At 44.2% G+C, this 22,366-nt stretch overlaps 1 protein-coding gene across 1 annotated transcript in view; it reads left to right on the forward strand.

Annotated features, from left to right (window-relative positions):
* Nucleotides 1-20,658, forward strand: part of LOC307131128 (uncharacterized protein) — a gene marked incomplete at both ends in the record, with an annotated part of 33,035 nt that extends 12,377 nt beyond the window's left edge. Inside the window, 9 exons of the mRNA XM_079824617.1 lie at nucleotides 7,317-7,509; nucleotides 9,469-9,631; nucleotides 9,725-9,874; nucleotides 11,333-11,493; nucleotides 12,057-12,233; nucleotides 12,754-12,895; nucleotides 19,821-20,008; nucleotides 20,106-20,247; nucleotides 20,468-20,658. Of these exons, the coding sequence (XP_079680743.1) occupies nucleotides 7,317-7,509; nucleotides 9,469-9,631; nucleotides 9,725-9,874; nucleotides 11,333-11,493; nucleotides 12,057-12,233; nucleotides 12,754-12,895; nucleotides 19,821-20,008; nucleotides 20,106-20,247; nucleotides 20,468-20,658 (1,507 nt within the window). The remainder of the gene's footprint in view (nucleotides 1-7,316; nucleotides 7,510-9,468; nucleotides 9,632-9,724; nucleotides 9,875-11,332; nucleotides 11,494-12,056; nucleotides 12,234-12,753; nucleotides 12,896-19,820; nucleotides 20,009-20,105; nucleotides 20,248-20,467) is intronic.
* Between the last annotated feature and the right edge of the window lie 1,708 nt (nucleotides 20,659-22,366).

Below are 22,366 nucleotides of genomic sequence, written 5' to 3' on the forward strand. Positions count from 1 at the left end.
CTCAAAAAGATCTATTTTTTTATACTCAATAATAATAATAATAATAATAAAAAAAATCTAAATTCACAAAACCTTTTTTTCTGGTTCTCAGGAAGATACTAGTTAAAATACTAGTAATGCATTAAAGCACTGTAAAGGCAGACTAATAAATTAATAGACAATTTGTAGCTAAATATTTTTTAAAAATTAATTCCAATTAATTTGTAAATGACTTGTAAATAAATAATCATAAATTTCTCACTCTAGTCTACACTGCTATGGTGGAGCTGTTGCTTAGCCTATCTGCACTTTACTAGAACACCCTCAGTAATTTCAGAAGTGATCTGATTCTGGAACCGGGCCTGCGGTTCATCATGTCAAGTGCGTCTTTGAGCTTACCAGATTGTTCTTGACAATCGAGTGTAGGTTCTCATTCTTCGTTTCAGAAACCCCATGCACCTTTAAACACCAACGCCGACTGTACTGCTCAAGCTGCTCAATCCGCGATTTGACATCCTTGTCAGAAGACTGAAACTCTGTAATGTCTCTTCGCCAGTGTTCAGATAAACACAATGAATTACAGACACGAGGAGCTGGTTAACACATGACTTTAATGGTGACCACTGTCAGACTAATAAGCCATCACACATAGACCTAAACCCCACCCCGCTCTGACGTGCCACAACACTGGGGATCAGACGTCACATCCCATACACGACACTGGGGATCAGACGTCACATTCCACTGGCGCCACCCATTTTCCATAGAGCCACACTACCTCTCCTGCAGTAACTGCTGACCTGTAAATCACAGTGAGGTACCCAGGATAGCTATGTGGCAACAAGAAACAACTGTTAGAATCACCTATACGATACAGCCTACCAGGCTATTGAAGAACACCAAAAACAAATCAAATAACACTCCCCCCCCCACACCCAAAAAGGATACGAGTCAAGGCTATATGCCTACTGTAGCTCATAGTCCATCAGCTTAACAGGGAGCCGGCGAAGACGCCCAGACCTTCGGGGTGTCGGCACCAGGCTGTGACAGGGGGAACTACTTGTACTGCTGACAGGACCAATGGGGGAAGGTGCTGGCGCAGCTATTGCCACAGGAGTGTCAGGAACGGGCGATGGTGCTGGTGATGATGCTGGTTCGGCTATTGCCCCTAGAATGTCAGGCATCTGTGGGGAAGAGCTCACACCCCATTCCTCACTCTCAGAGTCCGAGTCCTCCTCAACTGACTCCATTTTCTCAATGATAGACTCAACTTTGTAACAATCACTCAGTCGAACTCTATACGATCCACGTCGTAGCTGTGAGTCTGTAAACTTTCGAACCTTGCACCATACCCCATCAGTATTAAGTACTAGATAACGACTCTGTGCCTGAGACTTATTCCGATCACTATACAAGTACACTAGATCTCCTGGGCCAACATCTGGGCAAACTGCGAATCGGTTCGATGGTACTTTGGCCTTACAGCTCTGAGGATGGTTTGCCAGGCATTGTGTATGCTGTTGAGCAATTAACTCCTGATCGTGGACCGGTAACTGTTTAAGAGAGAACTGATCACGATGGAACAGCATCTCATGGGCCGACATGCCCCGTGACCTAATCCGGCTGTTCAACTGAGCGACAGCCATTGACAAAAGAAGAGGTGTGATAAACTGATAATGTGGCTCCAATCGCAAAACCTCATCCTGCAGCTCTTGAATGGCCTTTTTAGCAACAGGGTTTTTGTTAACATTTTTAGCTGCACCCACCTCGATGACCAATCTATGCCGTCCAAGCACCTCGTCATTTGTTAATGCTGCAAATCCTGGTGCCGGGTCAGTCCTGACCACTGCCAACGGACCATCAAGTGGACGCAGACCGATGCACAGGCTTACGATACCATCCCGCAATGTCTCTTTTCGCTCATCAGCGATTAAAAGGGCGGTCGTGAAAGATGTCACACCCTCACGAACAACTAAAATGAGCTGACGTTCACGCTTTAACACATCCGCTGCAAAAGAGGATCCTACAGCCTCAGGCGGGTCACTGCTGGACTGTTCCACTACAAATGAAGGGGACATTGGTGACAACCCTTTTTGGTATGTTGAAGAGCAGCCTCCAAATCCAGTGCATAGAAGTATCGGCTGACTACGAGTCTCAACTGATGCACAGAAGGGTGATTCAACCTGATGTGCAATGACATAAGCAAGCCATGCAACACATTCCTTGGAACGACAATGCACTCGGAAGACCTCACCAGCGGTGTATGATGATGTACGACTAAGAGCACATCCTTTGCCAAAGTGGTATTGTTCAAATAGCGTTTCACATCTCTGACATTGGTTACTCTCTTAGAGGGGCGTGTACCTTGGGGAAGATGTGCACATACTCTACGAAGATCTGGACATGCTGCTTGTATGGACACCCATGACGCTCTATTTGAAAAGGGTACCTTTTGTACTCCCTGCAAAATATCACCAACATCAGACCGGCGCACAACCATATTCATACACTCCTGGACGAATCCACAAACCTGACATGTAGGGCTGTTGCACTCTACAGCATTGCGACTAGCATGATCTGATGGGAGAATAGCAGCCCCAGTGACATGGCGGACAGACACCTGTAATCGACTTGCAGTTGACAAGAACGTAGTGACACGTGGACTTGCTGAAAACTCGCCTCTACATAACTTCTCAAAGGCTTGCATACACGGTGTCAGTAAGAACACACGCCTTCTTTGTTGACTGGAAAACAAATGGGCCAAAGTGCTTTAACTCAGCCGCTATAGCGAGAGCTTCAATTTCACATGGAAGCCAATTGATCTGGTTTTTGCGAAGTTTAGCACTAAAGTAGGCAGCCACCAGTAATTTTCCCTCACGTGTTACATACAATGTTGCACCAAGGCCTGGGTCCCTGAAAGCACCGTCAGTAACGATCCAAAGTTGGTCATCGGGTCGTGGTATTGTCACCGCACAGTTACTGGATGATGTCCTCTTAGCCCTGTGAAAACACTGGGGAAGCTCATCTGACCACACAATCACAGTTTTCGACTCACACCCAGCAACCATGTCATCAAGGGGGACAAGAACTGACGCACATACCTTAAGTAAACGCGCTAAGACTTTATGTGCACCAATAAAAGATCTCCGACCTCTAACTCAACTGCAACACCCACGTCCTCAGGTTTTTGAAAGACCCCCATCTGTTCTAACATGTCAAATTGAGCCTGCAGTTCCTGTAACTTGCCTCCGTTGCGGTGGTTGAACAGGGCCCATATTTACTCTAGCCTGAAAGGGTCCGACAGCGCCATTATAACCCTTAAACTGTGGGTTGAAGACTTAATTCGTAGAATTCTCGGTGGACTTCCCGAAATTTGTCTCTAACGTTTGGAGTCATTATACTATCTGGGTCTAATGAGACGAGATTGGAAAACAGGGTCAGACTGGAGTTATGGGTAACTGTCATTGAGGTCTCAGACGGAGCCTGTTCAGGTAGTTCAGGCTCTGGGACATAAGTCATACGAATACGACACACATGATCATTTCTCTTAATGCCCCGCGGTGTATTGGTCAAATTGGGAATTCTGATTTTACCTGATATTCCTGTATACAAGGCAGGTGCAAGCCACTGTGTAAAGGCCTCATGCAGCTCAACAGCGAGTTTCTCACTAACGTTCACCAACTCGGCAGGCAGTTCGAGCTCAACAAAGTCGCCGGGCCACAGAGTATGTGACGATGTAGCACGAAGGACATGTGCTCGCCGGACAACATGTGTATTCCCCACTGTTCGTATGGAACCATACTCGTATGTATTAGACCCTACACAGACCTGGTGTTTAGCAGGGCGAAGGGAGATGTCATTCCACTCCATAAATGGTATGCCAGCAAGAATCTCAGAGTCTACATTTCCTACAACAAGCCCTTCAAAGTAAAGCTCATGTCCATCTCTGTGAAAGTGGGTGTTTGTCTCACCAACTACCTTTAAAGGTGAAGAGCCATCTGCCTGGTGAGCCGACTGGGTACTGCTGGTAATCTTAAGCCCCAGTTTATTAGCACACGCTGTCCTTATCATATTTGCTGTAGCACCGCTATCACTGGTCAGCTTAACTGGACCATAATCATGGAAAGCATCAAGACACGGCGACTACATGATACGAACACTCTGCACTGCCATAGGGCAACACACAGAGTCATCGTGGCCATCATCAGATTCACACTCTGTGTGGTCTAACGAGCCCACCACTTGCCGTGCCTTAGCAATGAATGCTCTGTCGTGGGGAGGCAGATAGGAGCACTTACTGAGGAAGTGATTATCTGGTCTGTGAGCTTCTTTACACAATGGACATGACTTCCTAAATTGACCCATATACGACGGTCTCTGCCTTGGAAAGCTTGACACAGCAGTGCGCATAGCTCTGGCATCCTCTGACGACTGAAGTTCGTCCAATAATGAGCTAAGAGCTTTTGATATCTCTGGTTTTATAGACGCCAGCTTACGTGATCGTAATTCAGTGCCATACCTCTGCTTTATGAGTTTCGGCAGCTCACTGTGTATAAGTCGAAGCCATGTGAGAACAATACAATTGTCCATTGTGGGAGAGAGTTCTTCATCCTCCACAATAGCTGCACCTCCATGAGTAATGCCAGAGTCTTTACGAAGTAAATTGTCTTCAACAAAGGCCATTTATCTCTGATATAAATCCTCCGGACCCTCATTAGGCTCTAATGTAATAGCAGTAAAGTCAATGAAATGGGCGCCCGTGGATTGAAATCCAAAGTGTAGCCTGATTGTCTGCCATATCTGGTCAATTCAAGTGGAATTCTTAACAATAGTGTTGCGGGATATAACTGGACAATAATTTGCAATCTGTCCCAGCATAAGCTCAAGCATGCTAACCTTTTGTTGGCGCGTGCGTCTTTAAGCTGCAGTAATCTCCGCATTGTCATCGGTGAAACCCCTATATGGGGACGTCTGCGTCTTCTTTTCCTATTGCACAACGTCCATTAAAAACGGGGCAAATTCAGAGTCCAGTAACAGTGGGTAGACAAGATTCTGACGCCAATTCTCAAAGGAGTTCACCGTCTCAACTTTAGTAAGACACCACTGCTTCGGTGCTCTGTGTGTGTTTGCCATGCTTACAACTCGTGTCTCGTCATCAAAGTTACTCCGCTCCTAGTTTACAAACATTCGTAGCGTAAACTGTTCAATGAAAGCTCAGCGAATGCATTGAAGGAGTGGATTCATCACCGCTGCCACCACGCCAGTGTTCAGATAAACACAATGAATTACCGACACGAGGAGCTGGTTAACACATAACTTTAATGGTGACCACTGTCAGACTAATAAGCCATCACACATAGACCTAAACCCCACCCCCTGCTGACGTGCCACAACACTGGGGATCAGACGTCACATCCCATACACGACACTGGGGATCAGACGTCACATTCCACTGGCGCTTGCATTTCTGCAAATCTTCTCTGAGTGCTCGTTAACATCGGAAACAAGCTTCTGCACTACCACAGACAGGTTGTCTATGACTTTGGTTGTAGCATTAGTCGAGTTCTCTATGGAGATTAGCTTTTGGAAAGTAGCGTTTTGTTTTGCAGACAGTGCTTGAATGGCACTCAAAATGTCGCTTGTTTCAGAGGAATTTTTAGCTGGAAAGGGCGTCGCTAAACAAAAAATTGAGATCGTGTTTCGTATTACCCGGCGCAGGAGGGTCAGGGTCAGACTCAGGGTATACCTGACCGGTCACTCAGCAAGCACAGCGAACCTGTTGCTCAGGCAAGCATCAGAGACTAGTTCAATTTGGGCGCTAACTTCGACAACTTCGATGCAAACAACTAAAATTTTCACGTAGAAGACCGCGAATTATAAATGAAGAATTAAGGTAAACTGATGTATATACTTATATAACTGACTTATACGGCTAGAAAAAACATATAAAATATACATATAAAACTTTAGGCCTAATGCTGCCTTCACATGCTATCGTTAATTCCAGTTCTGAAGTCGTGATTACGTTCAAATTTTGACTTTTGAGGGCGTTCATGTCCTATTTTTTAGCTAGGTTTTAAATCTGATAGCATGTGAAGCCAACATTTAAAAAAAACATTCCGGTTTGTACACGCCCCATATTGAGAAACACCCCCTTTTTATTCCGCAGAGAGAGAGAGAGATTATGGGGTCAACAATCAGAATATTATTTACAGAAATAAATCATTGTTTTTTGAGAGATGGTATTTAAATAATGTTAATCAGCTGATGGATGACAATGTCAGTTTTATTCCTTTCCAGAATTATCCAGAAAATGTGTTTTTGGGGCTTCGTTAAAGGAATATAATATTGTATTCAACGCCATTCCTAGTGGTATTAAAACTCTCTTGAAAGGAGAGCAAACCTATAGTCCTATATCTTTGTATAACACTTCTATTTCAATTGAATGGATTTTGATTACTGATGACAAATTCAATAACCATTTTGTTCGTAATCTTATGAACTGAAAATCTAGCATCATCTTTCAAGTGGATGGCGTTATACAATATTAATTGGAGAGTGGTCTGGTCTCTTCCACACAAATATTTGTTAACAAACAAGATAAAAGAAGTTACATTTAAAATATTACATAGATGTTACTAGATGTTACATAGATGTTAAGTGTACTCAATAATATACAAAACATAGAAGATAAATGCACTTTCTGTGATGTTGACGAGACAATTGTACATCATGAAATGTTTTATTCACAAATGCACATTTTTGGGTAAGATCCCACTACGGTCTATTTTTCTAGTAGACTATAATTCCTATGTTTTGTTTTTGATGGGCATAAAAATCTCTGAAAAGTCATAGATTGCTTTCAATGTTTAACCTTGTATAATTATTTTTTCTTCCCTCTGGCACTCTATTTTGTTTGTATATTTTTCGTGATCTATGTCTTGATTTTTTATCGTTCCTGTTGTTATGAACTTGTTACATTAAAATTTTTGACATAAAAAAAGAACATAAGTGGCAGAACAAAAGTGTGCGTTTCTAAATTTGTGAGTGTTTTCAAACTGATGGGTGTTTATAAATCACGCAATTAAAATTATCCCCTTCACCCGACCCACCCCTAAATCCTACCTGTGACCTGGGCAAAGGTAACGCAGTGGAAAACGCCCCTCTGTTTATGGCCTCGCCCACTGATCTGGTAACTCCTATTACTATCCTGCAGAGACCTTCTTGCAGAGAGACCTATACATTGTGCGCTGCATTGTTACCAAGCTCAACATAGACGTCAGTTTTGGTTACTTTCTGTGAATTGACTCAAAAGGACAGTCAAGTGAAATTTGAAGGATGGATTTATTGTTGGCATTGAAAACGAATGCAGTGTCTGTTGTCATGACTGCCTTGGTTCTGTTATTGCTGTGGAAGATTCGAGGAAAGCAGAGCAGTTTTGGGCGGCTGCCTCCAGGACCCGCTCCGAATCCACTGGTGGGAAATTTATTTCAATTTCATTTCAAGGAAGCCTACAAATATTACTTGGAGGTTAGTAGGCCTATTCAGTAACATAATTCAATAATATAATTGGCTGCTTGTATGATTTGTGTTCAAGGCTTACAAAGATGCGCAGATAGTGTGACTATAGCTACCTGTGCAGGTAAATAAGTGCACAGAATACAAAAGACTTAATGAATCAAATAAATTATAATATAAATAAATAAATACATCTAGATATATTCACCTGAAATTGTAGTTAACTATTAAGTACACAGGATTAAAAAAAACCTTAATGAATAAAATAAAGTATAATATAAAAAAATATATATCTATATTCACCTGAAATCGTTGATACACCTCAAAACCTTTTCAAATAGGGGCTTCTGCGGTGATTCAAAAGAAGAACCATTTTGGTTGCTTCAAAACAAAGAACCTCAGCAAAGGCTGGCTAAAATCGTGGCAGATGCCGCTGTTGGTGCCACAGTTTGTGGCCTCTGCCTAGGACTTTCCACTGCGGTCGCTGCCTCTATGTGTAGGCTACTATAAAACTGTTTGTACTATAAAAACTACATTGTCTTCAATATAGGCCAGTCGTATACGACATATATCTAGGCTATATACACCACTGCTCCGCTGTTACTAGGTGAGCTGTTGCTCAAAGAATTGTTTTTACTTTTTTCACACACTGAATTGCTGTTTGTAGCAATTCATGGTTTAAAGCTAACCACTTTGAAGTATGTGATATTATATGTGCATAAAAAGTGCTAGCTGTCCTATCCAAACTTGCACTAGTCTACAAACAAAAACATCGTCAAAATACAATTTTCTAATATATGGGGCGCCGTTTGTAAAGCGGCTCACGCTGAAAATAACAGCAACATTTTGACACATTTAGCTTCAAACAATGTTTAAAAAACTGGTATGAATTTTTGGCGGTCACTTTTTTAGCACATTTACAACAATATTTGTCAACTTAGAGATATTTTAAATAGTTAAATCTAAATGTTAAATGTTAAATCTAAATGTTAATTGTTAAATCTAAATCTAAATGTTAAATCTAAATCTAAATCTAAATGTTAAATCTAAATGTTAAATCTAAATCTAAATGTTAAATCTAAATCTAAATCTAAATGTTAAATCTAAATGTTAAATCTAAATCTAAATGCTAAATCTAAATATAAAGGTTAAATCTAAATCTAAATGTTAAATCTAAATCTAAATCTAAATGTTAAATCTAAATCTAAATGTTAAATCTAAACGTTAAATCTAAATGTTACATCTAAATCTAAATGTACAATCTAAATGTTAAATCTAAATGTTAAAACCGGTTATCTGCATTCTGAATTTGCATATTAGTTAAATATTTAGTTTCACCCGAAACATTTAGATTCAACATTTATATTTAGATTTAACATTTAGATTTAACATTTAGATTTAACATTTAGATTTAGATTTAGATTTTGTATTTAGATTTAACATTTAGATTTAACATTTAGATTTTACATTTAGATTTAGATGTAACATTTAGATTTAAAGTTTTGATTTAACATTTAGATTTAGCATTTAGATTTAGATTTAACATTTAGATTTAGATTTAACATTTAGATTTAGATTTAACATTTAGATTTAGATTTAGCATTTAGATTAAGATTTAACATTTAGATTTAGATTTAACATTTAGATTTAACTATTTAAAATATCTCTAAGTTGACAAATATTGTTGTAAATGTGCTAAAAAAGTGACCGCCAAAAATTCATACCAGTTTTTTAAACATTGTTTGAAGCTAAAAGTGTCAAAATGTTGCTGTTATTTTCAGCGTGAGCCGCTTTACAAACGGCGCCCCATACTAATATGCATTGTTTTTGATTCCATTAAAGCAGAATTATATTCTAACTACATTTGAGGTTGTTAGTCACCAAATTTTGAGCTAATTTGAAGTGTCATTTCAATACACATATAACATTGAAATGTCCCATATCAAACACATATAACTTTTCTTCCATTAGCTCAGTAAGAAGTATGGATCTGTTGTCACCATCTGGCTGGCAAACAGTCCTGTAGTGATCATTTCTGGATATGAAGCCCTAAAGGAAACTATGATTGGTCTTGGTGAAGAATTCAGTGGCAGGGCCAATTATCCCCTGGTCATGAAGTCCACTCTTGGATATGGTGAGGTCGCTTGATGCCCAATGCTTGACATGGTTTATTAATGCATGGTTTTTAATGTAAGTAGTAGATGAGAAACATGTTTTCCATGTGCAGGTGTTCTGTCCACCAGCGGACACAGATGGAAGGAGATGCGCAGATTCTCTCTTATGACACTGAAGAACTTTGGAATGGGCCGCAGGAGCATTGAAGAACGAGTCAGGGAGGAGGCTGAGTATCTTGTGGAAATGATAAAAAAATGTGAAGGTAAAATCATTTTTATACAATCTTATATTCCGATTATCAGATAAAACAAACTGCAGACATAAACTACAAAAACAAAGGGTCCTATAAAACACACACATATATATATAATATAATACACTGTTTTTATAAAATTATACTGTGTAATGTCCGCCCAATCGACTCAACGACGGTTTTCCGATAAGCGGGTGAAGGATTATAGTGCCCGTTCAGTCTTTTCAATGTGGCAAAGTAGTTTAATTCCAATTTACTTTTATCATACTCCATTTTATCGCAACCTTGAATTTAGGTTAGAATGTCAATTGGTTATTGGTCATTTATATGATAATTTATCTAGACATTTGATTATTTAACTCCTTACTCTTATTGTTCTCGTTCATTTGGATACCAATGTAGCTTAGGTTTTTAACAATCCCACGATCACAAACTCACCAGTCTTGGTCACTGGACGGAGGTAATAGAGTGCTGCTCCCATGCTTGCTCTCTCTAAAAGTATTTTGTTTAGTCCCCATAAATCTCTTGACACTTGAATCAAAGGAACTCTATCTCTAGTCAGAGGTCATGACCACTTTGGTTTGGTCAAGTCATGGTTTCCCATGTACACTTTACTAGAGTAATATTACAATAAATAGAGGTAAGCTTCACCCTATTTAGGTTGGTTGAGCAACATTCTGCTGTCCTAAACTGAAATTCCTTTTATTAGCCTTTATAGTCTAAGGACACTTGAACAGTGCCAGGTGTTATCCGGAGCTCTAAAATCTCAGTTGGCGTGCCCTATGCTCCACTCAAAACTGGTCCATTACTAACCTGATGCAGATTTGCGGTAACAATGGATACAATCATAACAACATAAGAGTAAGTCACAATAAAATCAAATATAACTATTAGTCAGGTAAATGTATCATGCCAATTAAATGATCAATTCAAAGAAAATCAATACAAAAACATCAAATGCTGAAAATTAGATAAATATATAATGCAGAGTGGGTGGAGGACACTCAGCATTAGGGGTTGATCTGCCTACATCTCCCCCGAGCCTTTTTCAGCATTTCTTTAAATACGCAGACCAAGACAAAACACCCACACCCACTCTTAAAACCTTTATTACCTTTTGGTTTACTTCTGTGGGGATGAGAACTTTACCAGTCACACCGAGACATTTCACATGATACCAAACATGTATAATAATTGTGAAAAATAAACCATATAGATTTTTTGGGGGAATTTCAGATGGCTTCAGCATGTGGAGAGAAGAGATGGGGGAAGAGGGGGTGAAGGGAAATAAATGTGAATTAAGACAATACTGAGATGATGAACCTCAGTGGGGATGCCAATTTTGCAAGAGAGAGTTCAAAGTTAAGTTCCTAGTGTGTCACATCGCATGTTACAGAGCATGGTGCATTTTTACAAAACTCTAAACTGAAGAAACTTGATCTCTTTGCTCTTCTTTTCTCATTAAAGGCTCTGCATTCAGCCCTGCAGACATGCTGTCTAATGCCGTGGCCAATGTGATCTGCAGCATTGTCTTTGGCCATAGGTTTGAACTGGAGGATCCACAGTTTCAGTTTCTCCTTCAGACTGTAAATACCTACTTCACTATCCTCAGTAGCCCTCTTGGACAGGTATTGCACTCTAATGATTTATATATATAATGTGAATTATCATTACAGTTTAAAATAGCTGTTTTAATAAATTTTTAGTTCCACTTTAATGTAATTTAAAATGTAGGTTTTTTTCCCTGTGATGCAAAGCTGAATTTTCAGCATCATTGCTCCAGCCTTCAGTGTCACATGATCCTTCAGAAATCATTCTAATATGATGATGTGCTGCTCAAGAAACATTTATTATCAGTTGCTTTATTTTTTTTTTGTAGAAACGGTGATACATTTTCATTAATGAAGAATATAGAGTCTTTAATGAATATAAAGTTCAAAAGAACAGAATTTATTTTAAATGAAAATCTTTTGTAACTTTATAAATGTCTTTACTGTCACTTTTGATCAGTTTAATGCACCCTTGCTGAATACAAGTATTCATTTCTTTTAAAAAAAAATAAACTTTTGAAGGGTTTTGTACATTTTTCTTAATAAAATACATAAAACAAATTTTACATAGTAAAATAGTAAAAAAAGTGCATAAATTGTTTAATTTGTATTTAACTCAAATTGTTTCTTTATTTTCTTAGCTCTATAATGTATTCCCAAGGTTAGTCAGTCTTTTCCCTGGTAAACACCATCAGCTGTTTAAAGACCTAGAAGCGTCAAGAGAGTACTACAAGTGTGAGGCACAAGCTCGGATGAATAATGTGGATCCCTCGAGCCCACAGGACTTCATTGAGGTCTTTGTGTTAAAAATGAAAGAGGTAAATCCCTGAAATAAATGGCCATTTATACATATTACATACATACCCAAAAATGTAAATTCTGTCATCATTTACTCACCCTCAAGTTGTTCCAAACCTGTATTAATTTCTTTCTTCTGCTGAACACAAAGGAAGATATTTGGAAGAATGTTTGTAACCAAGCAGATAGAGCAACTATTGACTACCATAGTATTTTAATCAATGGCTGCCGAGATCTGCTTGGTTCCAAACATTCTTCCAAATATCTTCCTTTGTGTTCAGCAGAAGAAAGAAATGTATACAGGTTTGGAACAACTTGAGCGTGACTAAATGACTATCCCGTTTAAGCCATGGTCCTGAATACATTCACTTGCACCATCTGGTGGTGAGACCGTGACATGATGCTGATTAAACACTGTTAACCTTTCTACATTTACAAGTTTTAGAAGCGATACATCTCAACAGCTTGTTTTGTTACGTATAAAGTCATCTTTGACAGTATAAACGAGACAACACCTCATAAACCTGTTCTCTTTTGCAGGAGAAAGACAAGCCTGACACAGAATATAATTTTGACAACTTGGTTTCTTTAATATTGAACCTGTTCAGCGCCGGCACAGAAACCACTTCATCCACCATCAGACACGCTTTGCTTCTGATGATGAAGCACCCAGATGTGCAAGGTGAGGTCAAACAAATGCTTCTCTTTCCAAGCATTAAGTGTGTTTTTACACTGTAAAATCTAATTAGTTAGACTTACTTGAAAAAAAAAACAAGTAAAGTGAAATAGGAATAGTATGTTGTGCTAACAAATGCTTAGTATAGTTCACTTACACAAGAGACTTAAAAAAGAACTGTAGAGAGTACTTGATCTTTTACTTTAGATTTACTCTTGACTTAGTATAGCTGCCATAGATGTTACCATTGTTGTGTTTTGAATGTTGAATGTTGAAGTCGATCATTATATGACATAAAGGGAAATATTACATAGGTTAATTTTAAAAGATGATCTTAATTTCTGACTAAATCATTAACTATAGTTAATTATTCAGTCAGATGCTAGGTCAACTTTTAAAAGCAACCCATTTATTACTTTTCTTCCTTTGAAACCAAATAACTGTGATTTATTGTTGCATCGCTGCATCAGAAAGAGAGTTTAATAATATAAATGTTCCAAGTGTCCAACCAAAGTGAACACTTATCACCATAATGGTGAGGTTTTTCTCTTTTTTTGCTTGACAAAATGTCACTCAAACCAATTAATTCATCTTAACATGGTTCCCTTTCAGTCGGTCACGTTCGACGTACGTCGGAACTGACCGACGAATTGGGATCTGTCTTCAGAGACCAGTCTACTTCGAGTGTATTAGAAACGAGCCAATTGTATTGGCATGCGGTCCACGCACCGCCCCGCACCGCGGGTATAAACACGGAAGTGGAGTACCGCATATTGCTTTTAACTTCGGAGCTGAACGGTTTGCTGTATCAAGCTGTTTCTGCGAAGAGTGTTTAAACGAGTCTCGAGGAGGATCGCTCTCTTACCTGGGTGCTGGTGTGACGGCGCGAGTCAGCGAGCGGCCGCTGCAACATACACTTGTTCCTGTGTTGGTTGGCTGGGCGTTTCCGTTCTTGAGTGCTCACACGCAGGCTTGCAATCGGACTGCTGTGAGCCGCGATCATCTCCCTGAGCGCTTCAGCACTTCTAAAAGAGCATTTCCTTCTAAAAAGAGCAACACGGTTTGACCCTGCGTCTTTTTCAAGATGTCATTCAAACCGTGTGTTTCTGGATGCGGTTGTTTCCTGTCCTCATTTGACGGCCACGATCTCTCTCGCATATAAACATGTGAGATTGCGTTTGTGGGTGATCCGCGTTCTCCCAGGAGAACATGGTCACGTCGGCGCGTTGTTTGGGCTCGAGCGTTTAGCGCGCCATGTGCCGTCTGGCGCCGGCTGACAGCGGGGGTTGCCACGGCAACCCAGCGCGTCACTCGGTCCTCTGGTGCGCGGTCGAGACTGTGATACCTCAAACGGGGTTGAGTCCCATTGCTTATTCCCCGATCTAGTTCCTTTTCTGTTGCACCGGAAAAGGTCTACTTTGGCTAATAAGTCTTGGTGGCCTGAGGATTATAGTGGGGCTTCCCCGCCGGGTACATTCCCCGTGGGCCCCCACTCCTCTATCGCATCACAAGCATGCTGAGACTTTGTTCGTGGGTGGTTCATGTTCCCTTATGAGAACATGACCACGTCGGCGTGTTGTTCACCGTGCCTCTTTCTTGGAGGCTTGAGTGTTCAGCGCGCCGTGTGCCGTCAAGTCGGACGGCCACGCTCATTGTCTCACATGCCTGCTGATAGCTTACGGATGGGATTGCTGGTCCTTTTTTGAAAAAAGGGGGGACCTAGCGTTTCATTTGGGGCTCTGGCGGAGGACAGATGTCAATTGCTGCATCGGAGAGAGGGCTGTTGTGCGCTGGAAATGATGATGCTGAGTTTCCCACTATAATAGTGTGCTCATGCTGAATCAGATTCAGAGTTGACAGCCATGCTTTCTGGGGTGGCTGCCCGGATGTGCATTGGAAAAACTTAGCAGTGTGGAACTATTTGGTGCCAAAATATGGAACGCCAAAAGGGCCATAATGTTTAATTTTTTTTCGCTCTCTCACTGCCCTCTGTCCTGCATGCACGAGGGTAGTGCCGACCCAGGGGTTATGCAGGAACTGCGTGTTGTGATGGACCTCGCCCTCCGGGTGACGGAAGTCACTGCACGCTCCCTGGGTCAGGCGATGTCCACACTAGTGGTCCAGAAAGCTGGGGCTAACCTGGCAGATATGCGTGAGCCCGACAAAGTTCGGTTCCTCAACGCCCCTGTCTGTCAGACTGGCCTCTTCGGCGACGTCATCGAGAACTGTGCCCAGCAGTTCTTGGTGGCCCAGAAGCAGATGGAGGTAAAAAATAATAATAATAATAAAATAAAATAAAAACTTCCTGCCACGACGACCAGCTGCTGCCTCCACCCAGTCGTCGTCCGCAGCACCTCCATCTGCTTGTCGCCGAGGGTGTCTCCCTGCGTCCGCCTCCGCCCCTGCTAAGCCAAGCAGCAGCCTCCACCCAGGCAGCAGGTGGCCGGGCGCAAGGGAGGCGCCCAACCCGTCCAGGGTCCCGCAAAGTCCGCTGGCAAGCACAAGGGCAAGCGGCCCTGAAACGGGCAGCCCAGCAAGAGGGGAACTGCTCAGGGAGTCGGTGTCCGCACCCCTCCCTCCCCCAGAGGAGGACCGGGGGGAGAATATATTTTTCGGTTTCGGTCCCCACGTTCTCAGAGCAGTTTCCTTTGTCCCTGGGCCCAGAGAGGCTCAAGCCGGCTGTGTGCGACGCCCCCGGGCCTTGCCACTCCTGGCTTCCCCTCTCTTCTTCGCCAGGGGGCGGTGTGAGGCTAGAGGACACCCCCGGGCCTTCTCTCCCACACACTGCCCCACCCTGGAACGATCAGACACCACTCCGGGTCGCCTCCGGGCCGTCCGGGTTGGGTCTGAGCGTTCCACCTCGCTGCCCCACCCCGGGTACTTCTGTGGTGCCATTGGTCCCGCTTGCACGGCTTCTGGGGGCCTGGCTAAGAGAGCCCTCTGACCGTCTCGCTGGCTCATCCGTTCTATCAGACTCGGCTACGCGACTCAGTTCGCGTACCAGCCTCCCAAGCACAAGGGCATCCTCTTCACCTCCGTGCGGAGCAGTGATGCCCATGTCTTGCGGTCAGAGATCGATGTCCTACTGGCGAAGGACGCGGTCGAGCCGGTTCCTCGAGCCGATATGAAGTCGGGGTTCTACAGCCCCTACTTCATTGTACCCAAGAAAGGCGGTGGGTTACGGCCAATCTTGGACCTGCGTGTTCTGAAACGGGCCCTGCACAAGCTTCCGTTCAGAATGCTAACGCAGAAATGCATTTTCGAATGCATCCGTCCCCAAGATTGGTTTGCAGCGATCGACCTGAAGGACGCGTACTTTCATGTCTCTATTCTCCCTCGACACAGACCGTTCTTATGCTTTGCGTTCGAGGGGAAGGCATATCAGTACAAAGTCTTGCCCTTCGGGCTGTCCCTGTCGCCCCGCGTCTTTACGAAAGTCGTGGAGGCAGCCATTGTTCCACTCCGAGAACGCGGCGTTCGCATTCTCAACTATCTCGACGACTGGCTTATACTCGCCCAGTCTCAGGAGCAGTTGTGCGAACACAGGGACCTGGTGCTCCATCACCTCAGCCTGTTGGGCCTTCGGGTCAACCGAGAGAAGAGCAAACTCTGTCCCACGCAGAGGATCTCTTATCTCGGCATGGAGCTGGATTCGGTCAATCGGACTGCGCGCCTCACAGAGGAACGAGTCCAGTCAGTGTTGAACTGCTTGAATACATTCAAGAGCAGGACGGCGGTCCCACTGAAATTCTTTCAGAGGCTCCTGGGGCATATGGCATCTGCAGCCGCGGTAACGCCGCTCGGATTGCTTCATATGAGACCGCTTCAGCGCTGGCTACACGACCGAGTCCCGAGGTGGGCGTGGCAGACCGGCCAGTATCGGGTCCCAGTTACCCCATACTGTCGCCAAACCTTCAACCCTTGGTCCGACCCCTCGTTCTTACGGGCCGGAGTGCCCTTAAGACAGGTGTCCAGGTATGTTGTGGTATTCACAGATGCCTCAGTCACGGGTTGGGGGGCCACGTACAACGGGCATGCAGTCTCGGGTCTGTGGACGGGGCCCCAGCTGCATTGGCATATCAATTGCCTGGAGTTAATGGCAGTACGTCTTGCGCTAAGTCGCTTCAAGAAGCTGCTTCAGCACAAACACGTACTGGTCCGCACGGACAGCACTCCGGCCGTTGCATACATCAACCGTCAGGGTGGTCTGCGCTCCCGTCGCATGCCCGCCACCTCCTCCTGTGGAGTCAGAAGCATCTGAGGTCGCTTCGTGCCATTCACATCCCAGGTGTGCTGAACCAGACAGCTGACAAGCTCTCTCGTCAGTGTCCACTTCCGGGAGAGTGGCGACTCCACCCCCGGAGCGTCCAGCTGATATGGGACCTTTTCAGAACCGCACAGGTAGACCTGTTTGCCACTCCGGACTCGTCCCATTGCCAGTGGTACTATTCCCTGAACGGGGGTACCCTCGGCACAGATGCACTGGCGCACAGCTGGCCCCGGGACCTACGCAAATATGCGTTTCCCCCAGTGAGCCTTCTAGCACAGACTCTGTGCAAGGTCAGGGAGGACGAGGAGCAGGTCTTGCTAGTTGCGCCCTACTGGCCCAACCGGACCTGGTTCCCCGAACTTACACTCCTCGCGACAGCCCCACCCTGGCCGATTCCCCTGAGGAAGGACCTTCTTTCTCAGGGAGGGGGCACTCTATGGCACCTGCGTCCAGACCTCTGGAAACTCCATGTCTGGTCCCTGGACGGGACGCGGAGGTTCTAGGTGGCCTGCCAAAGGCAGTGGTAGACACCATCACTTCAGCTCTACCCCTCTTCCCCTCTACGAGGCGCCTCTATGCCCTGAAGTGGAACCTGTTCGTTGAGTGGTGTCCTTCTCGCCAGAAGACCCCCGGAAGTGTTCGATTAATGTTGTGCTTTCTTTCCTACAAGATGGGTTGAAGCGAAGGCTGTCTCCCTCCACCCTGAAAGTGTACGTCGCAGCAATAGCGGCGTATCACGATGTAGTTGAAGGTAAATCCTTAGGGAAGCACGACTTAATCGTCAGGTTCCTCAGAGGTGCGAGGAGACTAAATCCTCCTCGTTCTATCTCGCTACCCTCTTGGGACTTAGCCCTGGTGCTCAGAGCACTTCAGGGCCCTCCTTTTGAGCCTTTGCAGTCCGTTGAGTTAAAACTCCTGTCTATGAAGACGGTACTCCTGACTTCATTGGCCTCAATCAAGAGGGTGGGGGACCTGCATGCGCTTCGGTCAACGAATCGTGCCTAGAATTCGGGCCCGGTAACTCTCACGTCATCCTGAGACCCCGGCCTGGATACGTGCCCAAGGTTCCTACCACTCCCTTTCGGGACCAGGTGGTGAACCTGCAAGCGCTGCCCTCGGAGGAGGCAGACCCAGCCCTGGCTTTGTTATGTCCCGTCCGCGCTCTTCGCGCTTACGTTGACCGGACACAAAGCTTTAGGACCTCAGAGCAGCTCTTCGTCTGTTATGGAGGCCAGCAGAAGGGAAAGGCTGTCTCCAAGCAGAGGTTAGCCCACTGGATAGTGGATGCTATCGTCTTTAGCGTACCAATCGCAAGACGTGCCTTGCCCGTTCGGGTTGCGAGCGCACTCCACAAGGAGTGTTGCCTCCTCCTGGGCGCTGGCTCAAGGCGCCTCGCTGACAGACATCTGTAGAGCTGCGGGCTGGGCGACACCTAACACGTTCGCTAGATTCTATAGCCTCCGTGTGGAGCCGGTTTCTTCCCGTGTACTCGCCTCCAACGGCCGGTAGACGTGAAGTGCCCGTTCCTGTGTTGGCTTGCTACGCCACTCCCCTATGGCCGGATTCGTGCGTTTATCTTCTCCAGTTGTGTTCCCCAGAAATGGTGAACCCTGTCGAGCTCCTCCGTCACCCCTTTGGTGTCAGATGTTGCGGCCGTCTGACGCCAGGCCTGCACCCGTATGCTTGTGGAACGTGTGTGTAGGCTGGGTTCCATATGTGTTGGTCCCCTCACGGCGACCCCATATGTGTATTTCCACGGTACCTGCTACCCTACTCGGCTAGCCCCGTGTCTTTCCCTTGACAGAGCCCCGCTCTGTCGTCTCTGGGTGTGTTCTTTCCCCCCTGGGACCAGGTTGGATCCACCCCAGAGACTGCCATATGTTGCACTACCCTGATAGGTTAGTCCTTATGAGTATTCCACCTCTCCTCCCTTGGAGGACGTGGCTCCGCAGCGTTCCATCTCCCTGAGACTGGCACGCTTCCCAGCGTTATCCAGTAGTCACGCAGAGTGGGTCTTGCAGGAACAGCAGTGACTGACCTTCCCTGCCGGGAGCCCTGACTCCCACTCCAACATAGGAGTGGTCCAGTGAGCTCAGGCAGGGCGCTGGAAGGGCCAGCATCTCTGGCGTGTTGGTAGGGATCCCAATTCGTTGGTCAGTTCCGACGTACGTCGAACGTGACCGACTGAAAGGGAACGTCTCGGTTACGTATGTAACCCTCGTTCCCTGAAGGAGGGAACGGAGACGTACGTCCCGTCGCCAGGTGCTGTGCTTCCGCTGAAGGGCCGAGTCACTTATTCGGCTCCTCAGTTGGAAAAGCAATATGCGGTACTCCACTTCCGTGTTTATACCCGCGGTGCGGGGCGGTGCGTGGACCGCATGCCAATACAATTGGCTCGTTTCTAATACACTCGAAGTAGACTGGTCTCTGAAGACAGATCCCAATTCGTCGGTCAGTTCCGACGTACGTCTCCGTTCCCTCCTTCAGGGAACGGGGGTTACATACGTAACCGAGACGTTTTTCTGAGTAAACAAGGAATAGTACCTGAATAGTACAGATTACTATATTTTTTACAATTAAGTTAAGACACTAAGTAAAGTTAACTTAAATGTGTTAGTTAGAATCACTGTTGGATTTTACAGTTTCATTTGTTCTGTACAGAGCGTGTTCAGCGAGAAATTGATGAGGTTGTAGGACAGGACCGTTGGCCCTCCATTGAAGACAGACAGAACCTGCCATATACAGATGCTGTAATTCACGAGGTCCAGCGCAGCATGGATCTCGCCCCCATCGCTGTCCCACACAAGATGATGTGCGACACTGAATACAAAGGTTATGTCATTCCTAAGGTATTGTTCTCCTAATGCATTTACATCATCTTAATTCATCAAGTGTTTATTATTATTTACATATTTCTTTTTATTTGTAAAATAAACTTTCTTCTAGGGAACTATGGTTTTTCCACTATTATCCTCAGTGCTTATAGACCCGAAACTTTGGAAGAACCCAAATTGTTTTGATCCTGAGAACTTTCTGGATGCAGATGACCGATTCCAAAAGAATGATGCATTTGTTGTATTCGGCATGGGTGAGCTTCATTGTGCATATTAGACCACTAAAATGTTGCTCTTGAGATGAAAACTGAAGTCAACACATGTTAAATAATAGTTCATCAGTGTTTTAGTCATACTGGGACAAAAATAACCATAACCAAAATAATCCTCAGTAGTTGCCTATAAAGGGCAAATCACAGACCAGAAAAATTGAAGATACACAGAGAAAAGATTTTCTGTGTGCTCTCTTGACAGGCAAGCGTGCGTGTCTCGGTGAGGCTCTGGCTCGGACAGAACTCTTCCTCTTCTTCACTTCCCTCCTTCAGCGCTTCACCTTCAAAGCCACGGTGCCACCAGAAGAGCTCGACACAACGCCTGCAAATTGCAGTTTTGGCCGCATGCCCCGCACATACGAGTGCTATGCCATTCCTAGGACAGAGGAATAGTCCACAAAATAACAAAGAAAGCATTCAACATACTCCTATTTCATTTTGATGCTTTAATGGAAATAAATAAGTCCAAAACGATATTATTGCACAAGTGTTTTTTTTGTTTTGTTTGGCAAATACAAAATTGATATTTAGCATGCGTAAATGTTTATGCCCTCAAGGAAATCTAGACGTTACCCACTTTTTGCAGCGTACATGATCAGTGAATCACCTTTCTGATGAATTACAGCCTCCAATACCTGATTTCAGGCGTCTGAACACAGAAGCTTATGTCTGTGGAATGTTTTGAGGACATGAGCAGCTATTTTTACAGGTCAAACAATATTATTGGCACTTCTACAAATAATGCAGTTTAACATCTGAGTTGGCACAGTGCTTTATTTTTTTTCTACACAGAACATGTTTTGGTAACATTTTAGAGTAATGGTCATTAGTTAACATTAGTTAATGTATTAACTAACATGAACTAACCATGAGCAGTACATTTGTTACTGTATTTGTTCATCTTTGTTAACGTTAGTTAATATAAATACAGCTGTTCATGGTTTGTTCATGTTAGTTCACAGTGCATTAACTAATGTTAACAAGATTTGAATAATGTATTAGTAAATGTTGAAATTAGCATTAACAAAGATACATAAATGCTTTATAAGAGCTGTTCATTATTAGTTCATGTTAACTACAACCCCAAATCAGAAAAAGTTGGGACAGTATGGAAAACGCAAAAAAAAAAGAAAAAAAGAAGTGATTTCTAAATTTACTTTGACTTGTATTTCATCGCAGACAATATGAACAAAAAATATTTCATGTTTTGTCTGGTCAACTTCATGTCATTTGTAAATATGCATCCTTTCCTGTCATTCAGACCTGCAACACATTTCAAAAAAAGTTGGGACAGTAAAGCATTTACCACTTGGAATTGTTGCCATTCCTTTTCACAACACTTAAAAGATGTTAAGGGACTGAAGACACCAAGTGATGAAGTGTTTCAGGTGTAATTTTGTCCCATTCTTCCTGCAAACAAGTCTTAATGGGCAACAGTACGGGGTCTTCGTTGTCGCATTTTGCGCTTCAAAATGCGCCACACATTCTCTATTGGAGACAGGTCGGGACTGCAGGCAGGCCAGTCAAGTACCCGTACCCTCTTCCTCCGCAGCCAGGACTTTGTAATGTGTGCAGAATGTGGTTTTGCATTGTCTTTTTGAAATATGCATGGACGTCCCTGGAAAAGATGTCTTCTTGAAGGCAACATATTATGCTCCAAAATCTCTATGTACTTTTCAGCATTAATGGTGCCTTCACAGAAGTGCAAGTTACCTTTGCCAAGGGCACTGACACAACCCCATACCATCGTTAAACCACGCCCCGCCCCCCTCCCCAACCCCCCCCGGCACATACCTCCACCGCCCGACTCAGACCAGGGAGCCGTCCGCACCTGCCCGTGACCTCAGAAGCCCAGATACCTGACCTCCACACGCCCAACTGCACACTTCTTTGGGTTGGCCGTCAGCCCGGCCAGCCTCAACGCTCTCAGAACAGCCCTCACATGCTCCATATGTTGCTGCCAGTCATTACTATAAATGACAATGTCATCCAGATAGGCAGCGGCATTTGCAGCAAGGGGCCGTAAAATTCGGTCCATGAGACGCTGAAACGTGGCCAGTGCCCCGAACAACCTGAAAGGAAGCGTAACAAATTGGTGTAA

Source organism: Gobio gobio, assembly GCF_949357685.1.
Source record: "Gobio gobio genome assembly, chromosome: 8".
In the NCBI taxonomy this organism is placed as follows: domain Eukaryota; kingdom Metazoa; phylum Chordata; class Actinopteri; order Cypriniformes; family Gobionidae; genus Gobio; species Gobio gobio.